Genomic DNA, 24,011 nt, shown 5'->3' on the forward strand with positions numbered 1-24,011 from the left:
TTTTGGGTTGAAACTCGAGTTTGTCAAACTCGAGTTCCAAAAAAAGTCTACATAACAAAATAACTTCAATCACATGCTATTCTCCTACAATTTTCCTTAGAAATACTTTTCAGTAAATTTTGCCTAAATAATACACTACAAATTTTACCACATAAAGTTAAAAAATTAATGTTGTGATTGGTAAGATCAATGAATGTTTGAAATGTTTCTTTGTGATTAGTGAGTTCATAGACTCTATATAATAAAATTTATAGCATCCTTAGCATCATCTCTAGCACTTGTGCCATAAATAAATAATAATAAAAACTATTTAGAACAGAAATTGAAGAAAAGTTGAATTTAGCAGTACTGAAGAATGGGCAAATTTGCTAATATTGAAATTAAAATTAAAATATATTAAAAAAATAAAACCAACAGGAGATAGGCTTTCTCAAAATAGTGGAGCAGATTATGTATTTTAGGATTTAGATCTATTGTACCATACAATTATCGCTTGTTGTGAGAGGTAAAAGTTAAAATGATAAATAAAAATTAAAAAAAGTACTAATAAGATAAAAGGTCATAAATAATTTAACCATCTTAATTCTTAATTTCTACCTAGCAATCCATTCCCAACCCCTTATTATTGAATCCAATCACCTTTATTACTGGAAGGGAAATGGTGCACGTGCTGGGAACATAAAGTTTCGTCACCATATTAACTATATACAATGTATCACCAAGAATGGACCCTCCCAAAGACGATGAATTTTCATAATTTTCATATGCTCTCGGCATATGAGACAATTCTCTCATTGACATTTGGGTTTCATAATTCCATTCTTGGGGCCCACATATCAATGAGAGAGATGTCCCATACATTGATGGGCCCACATGTCAGTGAACGATGTCTCGTACCTCAAGTGCACAAGATATCTTCCCACAAAATGTATTGATTTCACTTCCATCAAATGAATTGATGTCTAAATTAAATGATATGAATTAGTTACCGACAAAAAGAACAAAATTTTCATAGAGAGATACATATATACGAAGGGTGAAAACCACATGATTAGGTACATTAGGTTTCCCTTAGGCTACTACATTGACCAGTAAACCATGTAATTAAATTTAATTGGGAAAATAAGGTACAGTAACTAAGGAACTTTACCCAAATTTTGCCCACATACAAACTGATGAGACCAAATCTACTGTTTCAATATTGACTTGGTTATGACTTCAGGTTTCCTGTTAAGCAAAGAGAAAGAAGATGACCAGGTTCCCATTTTTGCTAAAACAACAGTTTGAGCTACGCAGCAGGCCAGCACTATTTCTTCTATAGCTTTGTACAGATCTGAATACATGAATCACAAAGTGGGGCTCCTCTGTTGAAATATTTGCTGAAGTGCTCGTGGCAGATTCAACACAATCTCCGCATATGCTGAGATAGGGCAGCAGGAAAAAAAATTGTCAGCAGATAAACGGATATAAATGAAGGCAATTGCATATATAACAAGGAAGCCCAATAGAATGCCTTCAAAACCTTATGGCCTATTTGAATGGAGGGGGAAAGGAGGGGGAGTGGAGGGAAGTAGAATATAGTTGACTAAAAATAAGTTAATTTTGTGCTAAATCTACTCTATTTTACCCTACTCTCCCTCCCTCTCCCTCTCCCTCTCCCTCAATCCAAACGGACCATTAAAGAAAACGGAAAAAAACGAAGAAGGAAAAGATCATTCTTTTAAATAAGAAAGCATGCTTATCTAAAACTGAAAAGAAAAATAAAATTGATTACAAATTTGAGTAGTATATAAGATGGCTTTAAACCGGGGAAAAAAAAATTCCTGATGACAGAAAATGCACATTCAGAAATCAATTATTAGAAACATACGAATCTACCATTTTTGGTAAGCAAGGTAGCATTTTAAATTATTGGAATCGCATGGTTAACCCCAATGCAGAACCAAACCAGCCTAAATTAAGTCGAAGATAAAACACATATATAGTGTCGTTGATAAAATAGGAATCACCGCCCCTCCCCCCCTCCTCTGAGAGCACGCTGTAGATCTAGTGTGGTTTGCCATGAAAGGAGATGAGAGCAAGTAGGCCTCATGTACGTATCAGTAGAATTAGACCCAGATTATAAAATATGTTTATGATTTGGAAACAGTAGGCACCTTCAGGTAAGCTCATGGTTCGTAAGGCATCCTCAGCATATGATAAGCGAGCAGGATTTTGGTGACTTCCCATTACTCCATTTTCTTTCCTGTTCATAGCTGCTGCATTAATACTACTTTTCTTGGATGGCCAAGCAAGCACTCTAATTCGAGTTGGAAGTACAGAAACAAGATCTGCGTATCTGAGACTTACTGTCACCTTACTGCATCATGAAAATCAAAATTTTCAGCATAGTAAAAAATTTTAAATAATAATTATATCTTCTTCATTTTTTTTTTGTTAAGTAACGTAAGAATATTATTAATAACAGAAAAAATGTCAAGCCGAGTACATTGGGATGTACTATGAGGGCACAAATCAGGAAACAATAGTATAACGATCAAGAAAAATAGGAAAAGAAGAACAAGAAAAATCAGAAAAGACCACACTCCATTCAAAGAGAGTGTGCAAGAAAAAAGACTTAATCTCTAGCAAAGAACGTTCACAACTCTCAAAGTTTATAGCATTCCTTTCACGCCAAATGCACCAAATCAAGCAATGAGGCACTAATCTCCAAACATCAATGTGACGACGTCGCACAAACTTTCCTTGCCAAGCCTCAAACAACTCAAGAACATTATGAGGCATAACCCATTGAATACCAAACAAGCAAAAAACCAAAGACCACAACTCCCAAGCTAGAGGGCAATGAAGTAGAAGATGATCCACCGACTCTCCACATCTCTTACACATATAGCACCAGTTAAGCACTATCACACGTCTTTTACGAAGGTTGTCTGTTGTTAAGATCTTACCTAAGGAAGCAGACCAAAAAAAGAAAGCCACCATTGGAGCAACCTTCGATTGCCATATCATTCTCCATGGGAAGGAAACAAGAGTAGGAGGGTAAGGAGCTATAATATCCTCTAACCTCAAAACCTCTATTCCTTGCAAGCTTCCAACAAACCTTATCTGGGCCAAACTCCTACACTGTCAAAGAATAGACTAACCCCATAAACCGATCAAAGGCTTCTTCTTCCCAATCTTGTGGTGGACAACGAATTTGCACATTCTAGTGAAACCTCCCAACAGACCAACCCATAACTTTAGCCACCGAGGAATCCTTTGACCTACTAAGACAATAAAACTCCGGAAAGGCCTCTTGGAAAGTACAATCCCCGCACCACACATGCTTCCAAAATTTCACTCTAGTACCATCCCCCACATCATATATGAGGAGTTTAGAGAAGTTCAGCCAACCACTTCTAATGTATTTCCACAGGCTGACCCCATAAGGACTTGTCACCTTTTTCATACACGAACCACCCCAAATATTCGCATATTTTGCCTTTATAACCTTCCTCCATAAAGCATTAGTCCCCATGCCATACCTCTACAACCATTTTCCTAGCAAGGCAAAATTAAAGCTTTCCAAACGTCTTATACCCAACCCCCCCAACCTGCAAAGGCTTACAGACCTTGCCCCATTTAACTAAATGTATTTTAGGTTCACCACCAATCCCTTTCCACATAAAATCTCTTTGTAATTTCTCCATATGCTTTGCCACCTTACCCAGTAAAGGAAGAAGGGAAAGGAAGTATCTAGGTAAAGATGAGAGTGAGCTTTTAATGAGTGTCACCTTACCCCTTTAGATAAATACTGTCTCTTCCAACCTGCTAATCTCCTCTCCATTCTCTCTAGGATAGGATTCCAAACAGATAAATCCTTAAACTTAGCACCTAATGGAAGGCCCAAATATTTCAAGAGCAGAGAAGGCTGCCCACACCCCAACAAACCCACCAAAGCCTCCAAATTGTGCACCCCACCAACAGGTACCAACTCAAATTTTCCCAAATTAATATGAAGCCCTGACACCTCCTCAAATCTAGCAAGAATCGCCCTCAAATTAGCAATCTGAGAAGATTCAGCATCACAAAAAATTAGAGTGTCATCTGCAAATAAAAGGTGAGACACCATCACTAATGGACCAACCGTACTACCCACAAAAAAGCCTGAGAATTGCCCAGCGGAGGCAGCCACATCCAACATACAACTTAATTCCTCCATCACAATATCAAACAAAATGGAGATAATTGGTCCCCTTGCAGAAGCCCCCTAAAACTTCCAAAGAAATCAGATGGACTACCATTGATCAGAATGGAAAATTTTACAGTTGAAATGCAATACTTATCCATTTTCTCCATTTCTCTGAGAAACCACAACGCTGAAGCATATACATTAAAAAATCTCAACTCATATGATCATACGCCTTCTCCACATCCAATTTACACAACATACCGAGAACTCCTAACTTCAATCTACTATCAATACATTCAGAAGCAATCAAGACGGAGTCCAAAATTTGTCTACCCTTCATAAAGGCATTTTGTGAATCCAAAATAAGCCCATGCACCACCCCACAAAGCCGATTAGCCAACACCTTAGAAATAATCTTATAAATCCCACCAACTAAGCTAATAGGCCGAAAGTCTTTTACCTCCACAGCATCCACTTTCTTGGGAATAAGGGCAAGGAATGAAGCATTAAGACTCTTCTCAAACACTGCCTGAGTATGAAAATTGTGGAATACAGCCATAATTTCTGTTTTCAAAACACACCAGCAAGACTGGAAGAATGCCATGGAAAAGCCATCCGGGCCAGGTGCCTTATCACCATTAAAATTATTGATCACCCTAAACACCTCTTCCTCCTCAAAAGGCTTATCTAGCCAACTGGCATCTTCCACCGAGATACTAGAAAAGTCCACATCATCTAAGATAGGTCTGAGTCACATCCTCAAAATAAAGCTGCCTATAAAACTGAGAGATAATATTTGCTATAGCTACCGGGTCTGAAGACAACTCCCCATCCACCATAAGTCTATCAATAGAATTAACCATCCTGTGAGAGTTAGCTATACGATAGAAAATTTTAGTATTCTTGTCTCCTTCCCTAACACAGAGAACTCTAAATTTCTGCCTCCAACATATTTCTTCCAACAGAGTAACTTTTTCTAACTCATCACGAATTCTTCCCACTTCTATCGTTTCCTGCGCTGATGAACCTCCACTATCCTCCATATTCTCAAGAACACTCAGGTCCTTCCACAAACTTTTAATCCAATCTTTAACATGACCAAATACCTCCACATTCCATCTTTTCAAATCATTTTTTAAGAGCTTTAATTTATTGGCTAAAACAAACTCAATGCACCTTGAAACTGATAGGATTCCCACCAAGACCGAACCCTATCCACAAAACCCTCATCCTTAAGCCACATATTCTCAAATCTAAACAGCCTACTCCCTCTCTAAAAAGATGCACCCTCAAGGACAATTGGAAAATGATCCGAGCACAACCTAGACATCTATCTTTGAGAAACTGTTGGAAACTTATCCTCCCAATCTGCAGAAAACAAGAATCTGTCCAGCCTAGCCTTCGAAGCAACTTCTCGAGAATTTGACTAAGTAAAAGTACCCCCTTGTAATGGCAGATCAATGAGACCTTGTTTTGAAATAAAATTGGAAAACTCCTGCATAGCAGCAGTGAAAGAATTAGACCCCAATCGTTCGGAAGGAAACCTAACCACATTAAAGTCACAACCCACACACCATGGAACACTCCACCAACTATTCAAACCACAAAGTTCCTCCCATAAAAACCTCCTATCTCGGTGTAAATTAGGATCATAAACACCAGTAAACAGCCAAACAAACTGATCTGACACGCTTGTAAACTTACAAGGAACCGAAAATCTCCCCACTGCTTCCTCCATTTTATTCACTACCCGAGTGTCCCACATCACTAACACCCCTCCAAAAGCTCCACAAGAACCTAAATAAGAGCAGTCAACATATTGGCCACCCCACAAGCTACAAATCACCGCTCTATTAATCAGCCCCATTTTGGTTTCTTGAAGACAAACCACATCTGGCCCCCATTTCCTAATCAAATTTCTAACCCTGAGCCTCTTATCTTGCTCATTCAACCCTCTAACGTTCCAAGAAATAATCTTCACACTTATTGATAAGGCACGACAGCCCGCTCCATACTTGCACTCCTTGCTTTATTTGGATCATACTCAACATTCAAGGATGACAACAAATTTGTCAACTCCCATTGACCTTTCTGGTTTGACTTGACCAACTTCGTCTGATCACCCACCACAAGCTTTTGTTTATTTTATTTTTTTGGCCTCTATAGCTGATAACAATCTTGTAATTTGCTCCCAATGAAGTGCCCACAGATTTCTTAAAAGCCTTTATCCTATTGGTTACCCATTGTGATAGCTGACAATCATCCACACTCTCCTTACACCCAATCTCCTTCACATGACTAGACACCAACTCCAAAGGACCTTCAGTGGCCAAAGGTACCACAACTAATGGCTCATCACCTCTCTCACAAGACCTCAACCTTTCATCAAATTCCCACATCTCATTCTCTAACCCAGGAACCACAGACAAAGACTCTACTAGCCCCTCACCCTCATCTATCCAACTAATGCTCTGCCCTTCATTAGTAGTAGAAGCATTACCTAGTACACACTCTCCCTCCAAGCTTGAGTAGATTGACATACAATCAGGAGATCGGTACAGTGACAATGGAAGCACTAATTGCCTTCCATCACGCAATTGTAGTATCCAGTCTTTGGAATAACCCCAAGACTTATCCAAATCTCCAACCAATTCCCTAATAATTGGGCCAAGTAAATGTGCTCCCTCAAAATCGCAATAATTATTTGTAGTAGCCAATCCTTCCAAACCCACAAAATCCTCATCCCCATCATCCGATGCCACTTGAGAAGACAACGACACCAACGCCGACACTATCAGGTTAGTAAAGGTCATCACCGGTTCACTGGATGCTTGGATCACCCCCACTGGCTTGACTGGCATGGAGGAGAGCTAAGTCTGGCTTCTCTGACCACCAAAACCATCGACACCCATCGCTTCAAATATCGTAATGGAGGACATCGTGGCTGAGGACACCATCGGCACCAACCTCGACCCACTTGGAGCACTGATCGCGGATAGCGGTTCGTGGGAGGCTTGAGCCACCACTGCTAGTCCTATCGGCATAGTGGGTAGCTATGCGAGTCAAGTCGGGCTGTGCTGACCACCCTCACCTGCCACTTCTATCGCTGCTAAGGAAGAGATCGTGTCCAAGGTTACCTTCAGTGACATCGCAAGCTGCTCCGATGTGGTAGGCGAGACCATTGAGCTCTCAAGTTCCTTCGTGGCAATGAGTTCACTCCTACCTGAACTCGGAATAGAGATACCATTTTGGTAAGAAGGCTACAAAGCATTTGGTCCACTAAAGGAACTCTCACCAGCCTCAAAGTTAAGTGGGCTTGACAGACCCAAACCCAAAGTGGGTTTTTTATTTCCCAACGGAGCTTGGGCTTTCTGCTTGGATGGGCCCAATCCCACTATTGTATTATGGGCATTATTACTTGCTACCCATTTGCCAACTTGCTTACCACCCTTAACACCATCCCAAGATACCCGCCTCTTTCCAAACTCATTCACATCCACAATCAACCCTCTCCCTAACCAACGTGCCTTCCTACTATCATGCAACTTTCCAAACTCAACAATTTTCAAAGGAATATTGAGATTCTTTCCTTCCGGGATTTTCTCTTCAATTTTATTCTTACCTTTAATACCACCTTCTCCACCCTCACCACCACCCACGGCTGACTAGGGAAAACTTCCAGCCTGAGTTTCAGAAACCACTCAGAAGCTCCACAATACTCTTCACGATACCATCCTTAACCTTTTCTTTGATGAAGGGCTGCTGAACAGGCTTCAACCTTGCCTGCACTGGAGCTTTGGCAGCTTCCACATAGGACCTGGCAACACGATATTTTGGGAAATCCTTAGACCTGTACGGTACAAGCTTCAATCCACTCAACGCATATTGGGAAGGTTCCAATATTCTTCTTAATTCAATCCCAAAAGTTCTCCATCCTTGTTGTAATTTTCCGGCAAGGATAATGATAGTTCGCCGCAGCCCACCTACCTTAAGCTTTGTCACTAATAAGTACTGCCCAAACGAGTTGGACCCCCGTTGCAAAGTGTAAGCGGTATCACCTTCCCTGAACATGAAAAATTGCTTAGGATTAACCCCAATCACGGTGTGTTCCAGATTCCGCATTATCCAAAGAGCCGCACTCTTGCCCATAAAAACCAATTGCATGTAGTATTTTCCCCATTCAAAAATTTCAAGGGAGAAAAAATTCTCTACTTCCTCAACCACCAACTAAAACAGCTTAGATTCAATAAAAAAACTTCAAAATCCACCCGTACTGATCCTAGGAAATGTAAACTAAAACAGGATTTCTAGCTAATTCGAGGTAGCCGGGCCTCCAAAGAAGGCTCAATGCAAAAGAATTCCCCGACGTGGAATTTCTAAAGAGTTATCTTGAAGGACAAGGAGAAATGTCCACTGGTGTTAAAAAAGAAATAATAGTTATATCTTTAGGGCATGCATCTTCTATAATGAAAAGGTCTGTGTTTCCCAGAACCATAGCAATGATCACCCAATCAAAATTGCATAAAGACCCAATTTCAAAGAAAGTTGTTTATAAAATATCTTAGATTTTCAATTCTAACAAGAATTATTATCTAATTATGTAATAACAGACAAATAAAGCCAAAAACATACAGTGAAATAGCTTTGCCTATTGAAAGGAATATAAAAATTTGGTTAGCTACAGTATAATTAGATCAACCATTAATCCAGCATGTTTTCGGGAGAACAAGAAAGAAAAAAACATCTGTTTAGGAAGCTGCAATTCATCTCAAATTTCAACCAATATACAAACATCTGTGCTGTTGTTTGCTTAGCTCCATAGGCATAGATTACAAAATCATTTTTTATTGGAAAACATTGGATATGTACTCCACCCTAGTCCTTATTTATGTTCCTGAATTAGACACCAAACAAATGCCTTGGCCCTATGGGGCACAAACCTTTACCTATTAACTAGAACGAAAGGAAAATAATAAGTACAGAAATAAGTGTTAGAATAAATAAAAAAGTATTTTTGAGATCAGCTCAGTTTAAGATACTAACAGTGAATCCAACTACTATGATCACTTGTATCATATTGCACACAAATTAAAAGAGCAAGAACACTAAAATTATCCAAAATGCAGCAATCTTGAAATAGCAATTTTATAATCATGTATGAGCCACTATGAGCTACGCTTCATATTCTTCCATTTGATCTCATGCTAAGAACCTTGCCCATCAAATGATCAACTTAATAACATACTTGAAACATGCATATGAAGAAGTAGAATAAATGTAAAGACCATATAGGATTTTCTTTTTGAAGATTATGAGAGCAAGTGAACTACAAGCAGGGTAAAATAAGAAATAAAAAAACTCAATAGAGGGATTTGAACAAAACAACAGAATGTGGGAGAAAACACAATAAAATGTACTAACCAATCAGAATCATCTAGCACAAATTCAACCATGTGGTATGGAAGGCTATGATACAATTCTTTAATTTGATTTCCATATAACTCTTTGATAAGCCGAACCTGCATCAGATTTGGAAAGCAGGAGAGTTAGTGACTTAATCCTTGTTATTGGCAGAATAATGTTTGAAGTATGAAAGGGGGGAAAACATGGAGTGTCGATGCGGTGCAATTATTACAGGATAAGCACCATGGACACAAAATAATTAAAGAAATAAATTTCCACTATATCATTGTTGTTAGTGGCAGCATAACGTATCATGCTATGACAATGCATTTTATACCAAGTATATCATATCTGTAGCTGATGTTTACAAAGTTCACCTTAGCTGTCAAAACTAGTTTCTGCTTTAATTTATATACATTATTTCTACTAGTAAGTTAAACTGGCATTTTGGTGGGTCTTAAACCGATGATCTCACCCTCCACCTTGCTCTTACAAGGGAATTAGATGCCACTTGAGCTAGAGCATAAATACAGAAAAACCTTGCCTATCCAATGATCAACATATCAACCGAATTCTTCATTCATTTCATATGCTCCTCTTTTGGTTCAAATAAGTCATAGTGCAACCTTATAATCTAGAAGAAAACTCAGACAGGCCCTAATTTTCTGACACAAGATGTGAAAATGACAAACTATCTTTTTTAAAGTTTATCTATAACAAGAGTCTACCTGTTCGCGCCTATCCACATAAGCCTGCAAAAGTTCTCCAATGTAATCTATAAATTTCTGAGAACAAATCAATAAGAACATAGTTAGAACAAATTATATTATCATCGAAGTATAAAGACAGTAAAGCCAAAGTAGGCAACCAACCTTACCATCGCATTAGAAGAAAGAAGATCATTTTCTGCTTCTCGTATTGGTAGAAAAAAGGGAATTGTGTGTTCAAGGACAGTCATCTTTTCAAGAAATGATTTGCTTTCTAGGACACAATGGTATAACTCACAAGGTTCTCCTACAAAATTATGGAAACAAATGAGTTGATTTTACGAGTAATTAAGCTAACAGCAATCTCCATAGGCAGCAAAAGCATATAAATGCTAGCCCTAAAGAATTGACCATAACATTCTTCACATGAATCAGCAATTCCATGGTTTCATCTTATAGAATGATTTCTGATATATAAAGAAGACAAATCTAAGTTTCATAATCAAAACTTTTGACTATAATGGTGGCAATACATACTTACCTCGATGACATTTTTATTGTTTATATTTCTTGGAAAGGGTCATTATAAAACAAGAATAACTATAACACATTAGTTTTTATTCATAATGAAAACATAAGGTTGAAGCAACTTCCAACGATTTCTTTAAAAAAAGCAATTATTTCTAAATCAACACGCAGCCAGTGAAAAGAGTTATTATCTTCCAAAACAGATCTTCAATCCAGCTCGTGCCTGCTTCAACAAAGTAATCCACAAAAACGCTTTTCTTTATATTATTCTTATTATTATTATTTTCAATTTCATATTGTGAATTTGTTTTATTGAAACAGACAGACCTTATTACCAAGCATGCAAAAACAAAAGAATGGATCAAATAAACCCTTGATAGATGTTGGTCGCCATCATAGTGGCCATATATGGATCGTTGTTCCACATTGCTTAATGTGGTGTATTTAGAGGGAAAGAAATAGCAGGCGTTTTGAAGATAATGAGAGTTCCCTGCCTGATCTCAAGTTCTTTTTTAGAACCCTGTTGGACTGTTTCATATTGTGAATTTGTTTTATTGAAACAGACAGACCTTATTACCAAGCATGCAAAAACAAAAGAATGGATCAAATAAACCCTTGATAGATGTTGGTCGCCATCATAGTGGCCATATATGGATCGTTGTTCCACATTGCTTAATGTGGTGTATTTAGAGGGAAAGAAATAGCAGGCGTTTTGAAGATAATGAGAGTTCCCTGCCTGATCTCAAGTTCTTTTTTAGAACCCTGTTGGACTGGTTGTCAGCATGGAGAAACCAATCCTTATCTTCGATTTTTAATTTACTTGATTTATGTAATTTTTGTATTTGATCTGTAGACCCTTGTATACTCTCTGTGTACTTGGGTGTCTTTTTTTTTATATCAATAAATCTTTATTACTTATTAAAATAAAATAAAAAAGCCCTTGATAGATGCTTTCACCCTACCGTTCAAACTGAATGTGTTCCATGCAATAGTAGTGTCTATTAAGCTATCAGCTATTTGCACAACCGAATATAGAACAAAAGAAAACAAATTTAACAGAGAAGACAAATATCTGCAATTAATTACAGAGAGAAAACACCAAGGGACAGAGATGCTCCAGCTATCAACCCATCTTGAATAAAAAGGCAAGCAACTCAAATGTGCACTTGGAATAAAAATTGTTGTCACAAATGACATGTGATAGAAAATTATGACTAGATCACTTCAAAGTACCTGCAAAAGATGTCTCATATTGTATGCCAATTCTTGTCCCTTCCAAACAACAAATCACCTGCTCATATGAAAATAGAACTGTGATATTCAAGAAAAAACTCTATGTAACAACGATATCGAATAACATCATAAATTAAAGTTTCTGTAAGGATAATATTGTCTCAAAAGGAGTATTTAAGTGGCTTGAAGGCATGTGATACATTTTCTTTCCAGGTTTGGTGATCCCAACTTTTGAAGCCACCACTTTTGATGCTTTTTCATGGGTGGCCCAAGTTTCTCCAACCTAATCTGACAATAATCTCTCACTTTCCGTATACACACCTGCCAAGATTTACATCTCACCCATGATCTTCTAAAAGGCAATACTTTTTTCTTGTATTTTTCATGTTTGTTTCAAAATTTGATTTTTGTGACAATTTCAAAATTTTTATAAAAAAATCCAAGACAAAGAACTTGGCTACCTTGTGTGACACAAGACAAGTAATGCCCGCAACTATTGCTAAATGATGCTAGAAAAAGAATTGTGAAACAAAATCAGCAATGTAAGATATAACTCAACTTGGATATATGCGTTGTCAAGCAATGATCATGATGAGGAGAAGATGATAAAAAGAGAGCTAGAACAACTCTCAAGAAACACCCAAAGGTTTCATTATAAATATATTTTTTTTATAAACAACTAAAATTTACATTCAAACAGCAACAAAAACAGAACCACAGTCTCTCTTCCAGGCATCCCAAACACGAGCTGGGAGAGAAGTATTATAAATAATAAAATTTAACAATCAACGATCTTCCAAGTCCTCCTACACCCTTACTTATACTAGCATCTTCGCAAAGTAAAAACTCCTAATCAAAATAGGAAAGTAATGAAGATAGAAACAAATTAGGAGAACAAAATCAATAAGGGATCCTATGTCAACTAGGAGACTATCAAGGAAACATGACACAATCAATTAGGAGATATAATTATTGATATGCATTAACTTTCCGCTGTTTAGCCAAGAATTCTGCTGCTGAATGTGCATTTTTTGGTATAACAGTGAATCAAAGTGGGCGGGTTTTTTTTTGAGGGGGCGGGAGGGAGGGGGACTAGGCAACCACTGAACGAAGGAGGCGATCACAACCTCAAAACTTTAAGAAAGATGATGGGATTTAGTGGACTCCATATATTTATGTTTTAGCAGAATACAAAAAAAGCCTTTATATATGCTATTCCCAGTCCTTTTCCTACAACCATTATAATTTTTTTTTTTTTTTGATAAATAAAAAAGATGTATCTTCAAAAATACTACCTCATGTAGAAAATCATAAAATCATAAGACAAAGGTAACAAGTACAGAAAAAGATGATAAAAAACAAAAAGAAAAGATACTAATTACAAAGAAGGAAGCTAAGGAACATAGGGTGAGAATCACTAGAGGTGAGTCCCCAAGCCCTAGACCAATCAAAAAGAAAGCCACTAAAAGAAGCCAATAATTGATCATCGGAACTTTCTATGTCCTCAAACGTCTTCTAATTTCTCTCCCTCCACAAACACCACATTGACCATAGCGGAGCTAAATTCCAAATACTAGACGAATGCTTCCCAAGCCAATCCCACCAACCAAAGAGTAAGAGTGTGCAAAAAACCCACCAACCCGCCAAACCCGACCCAACCCATCCTGCCGGATTGGGTCGATTTTTAGAGCTTGGTGGGTTGGGTTGGGTTATAAAATTTCTTTTGTGGCGGGTCGGGTTGGGTTTAGGTCATAAAATTACAAAACCGCCAAACCCGACCCGACCCACCCATATTTTAATATATATTTAAAATATATTATATATTTAATAAATTTTTTTTTTTTAAAGTTATAACCCGAGCACTTCATCAATTCCTACAAACATATATAATATAAAATCCTACTTTCTTTAATATATATTTAAATATATTATATAATTAATAAAAAAAATATGGGTTCAATTTAATAATAATAATAATAAAAAAAATGTCCAACCCATGGGTTCAACCCGACCCAACCCGACCCATGTGGGTTGGATTGGACATATGTGATGGGTTGGGTTGGGTCAAATTTTTTTTGACCCACCATGGTAGATTGGGTCAAAAAATTCCCTCAACCCGACCCATGCACACCCCTACCAAAGAGAGTATCCGCAACTGATCTTGGCAAGACCCAAGAAATCCCAAAAGATCTAAACACCAAACTCCACAACCGGTAAGTCTTACCACAATGCAGTAGCAAATGATCCACCGTTTCCCCATTACAACGACACATAATGCACCAGTCAACAAAGTCTATCCCTCTACCCCTCAAATTGTCACCTGTAAGGATTTTATCCCATATTGCAGTCCACACAAAGAAAGAAACACGTCGAGAGGCCTTAACCTTCCAAACACTTTTCCAAGGAAATATAATGGGCACGGGTCCTCTTAACTTATTATAAAACGAGCAGATATCAAAATCTCCATTCTTCATCAACTTCCATCGCATACGGTCTCCATTCTCAGTTGGAGGTAAATTAGAGCCCAAAGTACAAAGAAAAGCATCCACATCACCCATTTCCCAATCATTTGGTCTCCGAATGAAACAAAGCTAAACACAAGTGGGCAAAGTGTACAACCATTATAATTACTAAATAAAAAAGAAAAAGAAAGGCAAATTACAATAAACCCATCTGTGGATAGGCCCGTTTTCATTTTGTCTACCCGTGGTTTAAGACTTAACACTTTGCCTACTTGTGTTTAGCTCCGTTTGGTCTCCATTACCCACCCCTCCCTTTGTCATTAGGGAAAAAAAAAATTTAAGGAAAAACAAACATAACAAGAGTCAAAAAGTTAGGGTTTTTGATTGCTTAAGAACTTCTATAAGAACAAAGTAGAGGAACAACACACCAATCAAAGGGCTCAATGAAATCACTTTTCTATATCAATATCAACAACCTCATAACAACTCAAAATTTTGAACCAAATTTTACAACAAGGCCAACAATCTCAAAACAACCAGCAATGTTATTAAAGAAAAAGAGTGAGATAGAGATAAGCAATCAACAATCGAAGAGTGAGGTAAAGATAAATCCAGCAGTGGGTTTGGATTGTGGTAGATCAACCATGGGTTTGGTGGCATGGGTGTTGCTTGTGCCTCTCCTAATTTTCAATCCTTTTCTGCACAACCAAACACCACCAATGAAAGAAAGGAAGGAACCTTCCAACTTCAAACCCACAGATCAACGACCACAGAGATTGGCGGAGATCGAAGTCGGAGATCTGATTGGGAGATTGGAGTTGAAGATCGGCGGACTCAACTCTGGGTGTTGCTAGGTTTTCATCTTATGAGAAATAGTGACACTGCGTGAAGACTGACAGTTTGAAGATTTGCCAAATATTATAAGGGATGATTCCACAAAATAGGATAGAAAGAACATGGGAAGGTATCATTTTTCTTAGAATATTACTATTAGCATTAGACTTAAGTTTCATAAATTCGTCTTACTTATTAGTTTTGAGATGTCTTGTAATTTTGTTTGGGCATGTAGTAAGTGTACTATGTACAGAATCGAATAGTGATCATGTTCATGGGTGCGTTGCAAAATGATTTTGTTGGCAGAGTAGTCATCTGTATTGGAACAATAGGTGAAGATAATGATCAAAATTCAAAGGAGCCTTATCAAGATAATAAGCTACACCACGATGAGAGATTTTTTGATAGGGATAGAAATTCAATTCAGATCAAATACTTGTACTCTTATCTGATCTACTCAAGTCATGTATTTCTAGTGTATTATATATATTAACAATAGCAAGAGAGGAACATTCATTCGGCCAAAATCTGTGCAAACTATTACTTTACTCTTTTACAATGAGAGTTTGAGAGAGAGGATGAAGCATGTGAAAATTTCTGCCCAGCTCTATTTAGTTTCTTTACAAAATCCCCTAATTGATCTTTTTTTTTGTTGTATATTTTTGTTATTTTTATGCTTTTGGAAGAGAAAGACATAAAATATAAGCAAAAAGACTTATTTACCCCTGTTTTTAACAGAGGTGGATAACAAAGACCAAACAAAGCCAAACACAAGTGGGCAACGTGTTAAGTTTTAAACCACGGGTAGACAAAGTGAAAATGAGTCCAACCACAGGTGGGTTTACTGTAATTTGCCCCGAAAAAGAACTAGTACACCAAGTAGGAAACAACTAAAACAAAACAGAAACAAGACTCGAAGGCCTCTGGTACAACTCATTCCAAAAAATATTACAATTATCAGAATACCTGAGTTCAGTAAAACAATTAATTAAGACTAAACCAGCAGCTTTCTTACCTAAAGAACTCAATTCTAAAACTATTAATTGAAGTGACCCAGGAAGGGTGCCAATAAGACCCCACATCAAAACTAGACCACAATTCTAGAATATCTTAGTAAGTGATCTTGTTTTCTATTGAGCTCATTGTAAGCTGCACGGCTGCACCACTATGGATTAGAAATATTGAATCTTCTTATTTTAGAATTCACCCCTTAACAATTCGAGGGAACAGAATATGTTGAAAGATTACCTTACTTCCAACTTTATAAGTGATTCTTTCCTGGAAATGAGGACCTGACACTATGTTTGAGTCCACTGGCATTGCCTTTCTGTCTGCCTCCATGTGAACCTGATTAAAAAACAGATCAGTTATATTAATTATGCCCAGCATAAAACATGGAACCGTGTAAATTAAAGATCAGAGATTCACAGTCTCGATCATCTAGCTCTAATATGAAAATAGGTAAATAATAGTGAATCACTTAAAAATATTTGACACAGCCATACCCGCTCCCTTATTGTTGCTAATAGCCCATCATTCCATTCTTCACCATCTAAACATATCTCTACCAAAAAGAAAGGTTCACTTCTTAGTTGAAGCAGAAATAAACCAAAACTACTGAAGAAATAGGACACTGACACAAACATTCATGAACAAAAAAATGCATTTGAATTGTATTATCTCATCCCTAACACTATAATTTCTGTCAGAGAAGTACAAGCCCCATAAAATTTATAAAAAAAAAAATAGTAACAATAATAAGAAGAAGAATAGAAGACTCAAACAGGTCACCAAGAGCCTTGTAGCTCAATTGGTTGGCTCCTCCTAGTGTCTCCAACAGAGACATCTAGGGTTCAAATCCCCCCACCCCCAACTATTGCAGAAGAAACATTCACCCAAAACCCAGGCATCAGTTTTAGGTTGAAAGCTCAAGATGACAGATCCTAATCTTCAAGAGAACTTCATAAGAAAATTCAAAAACAGGTGAATGGGCAAAGAGGGTCAAAGAGATTTCTGTATTAGGCTGACCAAAATTTAGCCTAAAGTTTAACACATTCAAAAGCCTAAAGCTACAGTTGATGGCTGTAGGCTGACATCAGGCTGAGCAAATTCCCAACTTCCAACTGCAGTCAGTACTAAGTAAAAAATATTCAGTCACCAGCATTCCTAAACCACTGTTAAACTCAGAGAAACTATGAGCAATAAAAAGGGAGTACAAGCAGAAAAGGCAAAGTAAAGAAGGCTCTTACAACTAACATCCAAGCATAATTTTTTATGTGATAAAAGAAAATGATACCAAGAAAAGACATGGAGCAAAGCTAGATAGTACCTATAATTTCACCCCCCCCCCCCCCCCCCCCAAAAAAAAAAAGCGAAACATTATATTTAAAGCTACCTTCAGTTTGAGAAGCACGAGCAGCTTCAAATTCTTTTTGTAGACGATCAAATATCATCTTGTCAGAATCCCTATTCAAAATCAATAATGTCACCAAAACTTCTAAATATAAATTACTAAAACATAGTATTTATAAAAAATAAAAGATAAAATAAAAAAATTACTAAATAATAGTAATATTAGAACATATACTAATTTAAACTACGACTGTGTTAAACAAACGTAGCATTACATAAATGCATCGCAATCAATATGCAAGTTTAAACTATGGCCAGAAAAAGAAAGAAAGAAAAAGAAAAGATTCCCATGCATGTAAAAAACATGCAATGAAATTTTCTTTTAAAAAGGATTCCCGTGCATGTAAAATTCACATAGAGACAAGAGCAGGAAATTCTATGCAGAATAAAATATATCATCATGAACACAATTAGCACACTATGAACAAATGGTGATACCCACATTAAGAAATTAAATAAAATTTTCCTCTTTTGGGCCAGAAAGGTACAAAAACTGTTGAATTGCTTTTTGGGAGATGGCCAAAGCAGTTATATCCCTGACACTATAGACATAACTTTTTAGATGAATAACATAATATGAGATGTCAGAAGTGGATATAGTCATAGACGTAACTATAGAGATAACCCTCAACAAAATTCACCTACTTTCTTCTTCTTTATTTTTCTTCTATTAGAGCATGCCTTCTGAATTAAGTCATCACAAAAGACTTCCTAGCATGACATATATGACTTCTTGTTTTACCCTTCCTGTTTTACTTGATCGTTGTAATTTTAGTTCCTGATTTGTGCCCCCATAGCATATCCCCAATGTACTTGGGTTGGTTTTTTTTTTATTAATAATATTTTTCATTACCTATCAAAAAAAAAAATTTGAACATAACAAGATCAAGGACTTTTTTATTATCAGTAAGTCAGCTTTGTTAATATGAAGAAAGAAAATAAAATGATAACATCACAGTACACAGGAAGTGTACTAGCAGTGCATCAAACTAAAGAAAACTACAGCTGTCAACAAAATCTAACAGACTTGAGAAGGAATGTCTACTCAGAAACCATCCATTCATATAGAGTGAGCAGAAATATTTGCAACACCAACACCGTTGATTGTTAAATGCCCTCAAACATCCTAGAATTTCTTTCCTTCCAGAGAATCTACATCACACAAAGTGGAATTGCATTCCAAATATCTCCATTTCAATGTCTAGCAAATTGCCACTTCCAACAAGCCAATAAGTCCACCACCCTCTTAGGTATAAACCAATGCACCCAAAACAAACAAGAGTTTAAATTCTCTATGGACATGGTGTAAACCCCATGTTTTACACCCTCCAATGAAATGATGCCCCCTCAGATTAATTCAAATGGGTTCAAATAGAACAAAAGGAACTACCACACAATTAAAATTCTATTTTTAAAAAAAAAACTAAGAACCTAAGAACCCACCCCTGTGCTGAGAATGTCAGGGACAGAGATTCTGCCGGAGGTACAGTCAGTGACTTCACCATCACTGTTGTCAAAGATATCGGTGCTCTCCCTTACTCTCTCTTAATTCCATCTTACCCCGTATCTGATAAAAGTTTGGGAATTTCTGGGTTGATGCTACTCCACCCACCACTGCTGTGCTAAAGTTTTTTTTTTTTTTGACAAGTAACATAAAAATTGTATTAAAAAAAACACAGCCCAGTACATAGAAAATGTACTAAAGGGGCAAAAACATCAAGAAACTAAATTACAATGATCAAGTAAAACAGGAAGGGAAAGACAAGAAAAAGATGGTAAAACTAAACCCCATTCGAGAAGAATAAAAAAGAAAAATGACAAAAAGACTGCTGTGCTAAAGATTGATTTGCCTTTTATGGGTTCTGATATCTTTTACCATTTCCTTTCAAATAGGGAAACAGAAAGTCGCAATTTTTATTCTTCCTACCTATGTGGGTCATTCTTGAAATCAAAAGGTGGGGGAATTGTGTCTTATAGTCTGTTAGAAAAGCAACACAATAGTTGCAATAAGACGCTATTGCTCCTATGGCGACTCAAACTTGACATATTTTCTCACCCTTCACTTCTTTCATTAGATCAGATATTGGTTTTATTTAAAAATAAAATAAAATAAAATAAAAAATCAGATCAGATAGAGGTAAGATGGAATTAAGAGAGTGAGAACCTTTGACAGCAATGGTGGACAGAGTCACAAGCAGCTCCTGTCCGTCACCGGCATCTTCAGCACAGGTGGTTTCTTTAGGTTTTTATTTTTTTGGTTTGAATGGGATTTAAATTGACTGTGGTAGTTCCTATTTTTCTATATAAAAGAATCTGATGTGGCATTCTTTTATTTGATGGTGTAACCATGGGTTTTGCACCGCATCCTTATCATATTTGGACTCAACAAACAAAGGGCTAATGCCCAAAAATCAGCAGATTCCCCATCTAGCTTACACATGCAACACCAATTCCCAATTTTTGAAAATGGTAAATTGTAAGGATTTTCCCTAAGCAGCAGTCTGGCACAGATTATTTTCGCAGCAATTTGAAAATGGGTTGTTTGAAAAAAACTGTACCTGGAAAAAAACAAATAGGGTTTTAAAGTTGTACTTTGAAAAGGTGGGATTTTAATCAGGCAAATATCATAATCCTTGTTTCATAAGTGAACAAAGATTTATTAACAAAAAAATCATAGGGACTAACTTAGGTATAAAGTCAGCATACGAAAGTATTCTCCTTAAGTAATAATGACTGATTCTCAAAAAAAAAAGAAGTAATAATGACTAATACAATGAACCCAAAAAATACAGAATATTCAAGGGGACTTCTGCCCTTCAAAAGTCGGACTATTTTGTATCCAAAATTACTAATTTTTGTCCAAAACTAATTTTTCTCATTTTTCTTGTTCTTCCCTTCCTGTTTTTCTTGATCGTTGTATTTTGGTTCCTAATTTGTGCCCCCATAGTACATCCCAATGTACTTGGTTTGACACTTTTTTTATTATTAATAATATTTTTACGTTACTTATCAAATATATATATATATAGCACATCCAAACTTCTTGGAATGGAATTTTTCTTTTTTCTTTTTTCTTTTCCTTTCTTCAAGTAATGACACGATGCCCAACCAGGCAACCACAGCACAAGACCTTCTTATAATATTATACAATTAAAAATAGAGGAGATTTTAGAAGGATAAAGGGGAAGATGTATGCAAAGAAAAAGATAAAGGAGATTTTAGAAGCATCTTTAGGAGGAAGCTTCCTTGTCATACTTCAAGCATAAACTCTCAAAGCTAACTCCCTTCATAAAATTAAAAATTAACTGACATTTTCAAAAAGGTATAAGTGTGATCTTACAATAACAAATATTTACATGAATGATACCTAAAAAGTTCCCAAGAAAACCGTACCTAGAAAGACGCTCTGTCAACTCTCCATGCCTTTTGAGAACATTTGAAACTGTCATGCAGGGAAAAAGACTTAAATTCTTCTTGAAAGTATAAGCATTTAGATACCAAGAGAGAGAGAGAGAAATAAGAAGTTAGATAAGGTACATCTAGCTCGTGTTGCCTCCAACCGAATATCTTCCTCTTGCATAAAATTCTGTTACAGAGCAAGGTATAATTACTTCTAGAAAGAAAAAGTTAAAAGTACTGAGAAGGAGAGAACCATGTAATGTCAAAGCAACTCACTAGAAAAGGATAATTGACAAAAAAATACCAACATTGATCATCACTCAAAAATACAATCAATGAGAAATGCAAATTACAAAAACACTAAAAAATTAAAAAGCAGTCTTGGAGAGATGATGGATTAAAGGCAATTCAAAAATTACAGTTCTTTAAGACTTGATGATTACTAAAAGATACTACTACATCAATTGCAACATATTAGAGGCAAATCAAAAATCACAACTAAGTCAACAATCATAATATAAATCACATAAACTATGTATAATTCAAATTCTCCCATTAGCCATTATTCTTAGCATATCAAGTACATAAAATAATGGCAATCAAAAAACTAATATTTCTAAATTCTATTCCCTTGCTCTTCTTTAAGATAGAAAGAGTGAGTAGGGGAGAAATTAACAATTTTATGCTTAGAATGGTAAAGGGTATTGAGTAAAAGTATTCAATTCATTTAAGTAATTAACTCGTTTTATTCCTCCAATATTTAGATGAATTTATAGAGATTTTTCATTTTCACATGTACTTACTTCTTACTGGTATTTCCTTCCATTTCAAGCAATGAGTCTCAACTCTCAACAACTTGCAAGACTACATTACACACACACACACACACACGGATTTGAAACCTATGGCAACCACTCCATGATGATTGCTCTTTATCATCAAGCCAAGACACCAATAGGTTTCTTTTTTGTTTAGGCAGGATTCGAACCCATATCCCTTATTCATTGACAAGAAACTTTACCATTTGAGCTAACCAAAACCTACAACTACATCATTTATCTTATCCCAGCCAACCAATTCATCTTGGAATTGGGGCCACTTTCAGCACTTATAGTATTTCCTATGACAACCTCCAGCCACAGCACTTATAGAATTTCCTATGACAACCTCCAGCCACAGGAAATCTCTCTCTCTCTCTCTCTCACACACACACACATTTGCTAATCACCTGTTGTATAAACTAGCCTAGATTTTATACGAGGTAATAAAAACTGATTTCCAGAAAGTAATTAAAGCAATCCCCCATTAGTGCACGTTATTCAATTAATCAAAGATGGACAGATTGAGTAAGAACCATTACCACTTCTCCCATTACGTAGGGACGCGCCGCAAACTGTTCAAATTGCTGCACAGTTTCACACGCTCAGATCCTCAGCTCATAAATAAATCAGATTAGCAGCTATTCAAATTGGCAACAACAACAATAATCAAAGCAAAGACAAACAATTAAGTTAAACAAAAAACAAAAAAAATCCTCCATATAGACACTCTTATAAGCACCAAAAACCATTGTTCCAAACAACGTTACTAGAGTTGCCACAATAATCATGGTACAGCTACACCTACACACACACAAAATTCTTGAATATCAACTAATAAATATTGTTTTACATGGTGAAATCTTTGTGTTCTCAAAAATAAACTTCATCGCGAGCGAATTAGAGAGGTAGATAGTGTTTTGAAAAAACAGTAATTGCGACAGTAAATTTGGACATAAATATGAAATTTGATGGAAGATTGGAAAAACAGACCTTGCGAGAAGAAGGATCCCCAAGGAATGGAGTCTTTCTCTGTCTCTTCTTCAGCGATTCTTCATTGTCGCTGTCCATTCCCTCTTCCTCTTCGGAGAGGTGTTTCAGAGAGAGAGAGAGAGAGCGGTGAGTTCCTAATCCTATTCTATTCTGTGCACAAATAAAGTTACAAACATTGAGAAAAGGAGGAAGAGTCTGGGCTTTGCGCATTCGAAATCGGCCCAGTTCTCTTGTTTTTCTATTCACAAACGAAGGCCAAATCGGCCCAATACCATCATTTTAAAAAAAATTTAAGCAGAAAATACTGTGTCAGAAGTAATTGGAAAAATACCACTTTTTCCAGTACTCGAGTTCACCAAACTCGAGTACTAAATTTTACACTTCCACCGTGGCATGCCAGCATGGAATTTCTACTTTAAAAAATTCACCTGGTACTCGAGTTCTCCAAACTCGAGTACTGTATAATCTGGTACCCGAGTCCACAAAACTCGGTTACCAATCTGGATTGTCTGCCAGCTTGTGATGGGATAATCCAGACTGATACTCGAGCTTCATATACTCGAGTACTTTGAAAAGTATCCGAGTTCTTGAAACTCGAGTACCAATCTGGATTTGCCCGAATTTGTTGAGTCATGCCGATTAATACCCGAGTTTCACGAAACTGTCACCATCAACTTAATTTACGTCTGACATCTCAGCATCCTCATAAAACTAAATAAATAAACTTTAAACAAGCTTCTTAAATTGAAAAATGGGAATTTTGTATTTCGTATGGCTTTATCGATATAATAACATAATTACACAACACTCAAAATGTTGAGCTCCACTTTAGCCATTCAACTCTAATTCTCAGCATCCCAACTATTTTCCCCTTTCAAGCTTAATGGCAATACACGACAAGAATGATCACTTTCGTTTATGTTCCGACTACTAATCACAACCGTTCCCCGACCGCCTCCTGAAAAAGTAAGACTCAAATCAGTGTTGAATTGAGCATGTCTTTACTTAACAAGTACCACAAGATGTTAAAAAAAACATTAAAAAATAA

General features: G+C 36.6%; 1 protein-coding gene across 3 annotated transcripts; it reads right to left on the reverse strand.

The window, feature by feature from the left end:
* Window positions 1-961: 961 nt before the first annotated feature.
* On the reverse strand, window positions 962-23,123 carry LOC142613621 (uncharacterized). Of its 3 annotated transcripts, none has more exons than XM_075786053.1 (13): window positions 22,964-23,123; window positions 22,513-22,557; window positions 21,291-21,339; window positions 21,147-21,195; window positions 17,737-17,807; window positions 16,847-16,905; window positions 16,590-16,688; window positions 12,046-12,103; window positions 10,455-10,591; window positions 10,306-10,362; window positions 9,596-9,693; window positions 2,157-2,359; window positions 962-1,420 (listed from the first exon to the last, which is right to left on the reverse strand). In XM_075786053.1, the coding sequence occupies exons 1-13, from the start codon at window positions 23,039-23,041 to the stop codon at window positions 1,347-1,349; spliced, it is 1,077 nt and encodes a 358-aa protein (XP_075642168.1). In that variant the 5' UTR covers window positions 23,042-23,123; the 3' UTR covers window positions 962-1,346. The 3 variants fall into 3 exon arrangements, with proteins under 3 accessions (XP_075642168.1, XP_075642170.1, XP_075642169.1); XM_075786055.1 differs by having other exon boundaries at window positions 22,513-22,611; window positions 22,964-23,104; XM_075786054.1 differs by lacking the exon at window positions 22,513-22,557 and having other exon boundaries at window positions 22,964-23,122.
* Window positions 23,124-24,011: the final 888 nt, after the last annotated feature.

Source organism: Castanea sativa, chromosome 10 (genome assembly GCF_040712315.1).
Source record: "Castanea sativa cultivar Marrone di Chiusa Pesio chromosome 10, ASM4071231v1".
Lineage (NCBI taxonomy): Eukaryota > Viridiplantae > Streptophyta > Magnoliopsida > Fagales > Fagaceae > Castanea > Castanea sativa.

Coding starts and splice junctions, on each gene's coding strand:
- LOC142613621 (XM_075786053.1), bottom strand. CDS start 23,041: ATGGACAGCGACAATGAAGAATCGCTGAAGAAGAGACAGAGAAAGACT. Junction 16,689..16,846: donor TAGCAACAATAAGGGAGCGG/GTATGGCTGTGT, acceptor TTTTTTAATCAG/GTTCACATGGAGGCAGACAG. Junction 10,363..10,454: donor TTCTTTCTTCTAATGCGATG/GTAAGGTTGGTT, acceptor ATTTGTTCTCAG/AAATTTATAGATTACATTGG.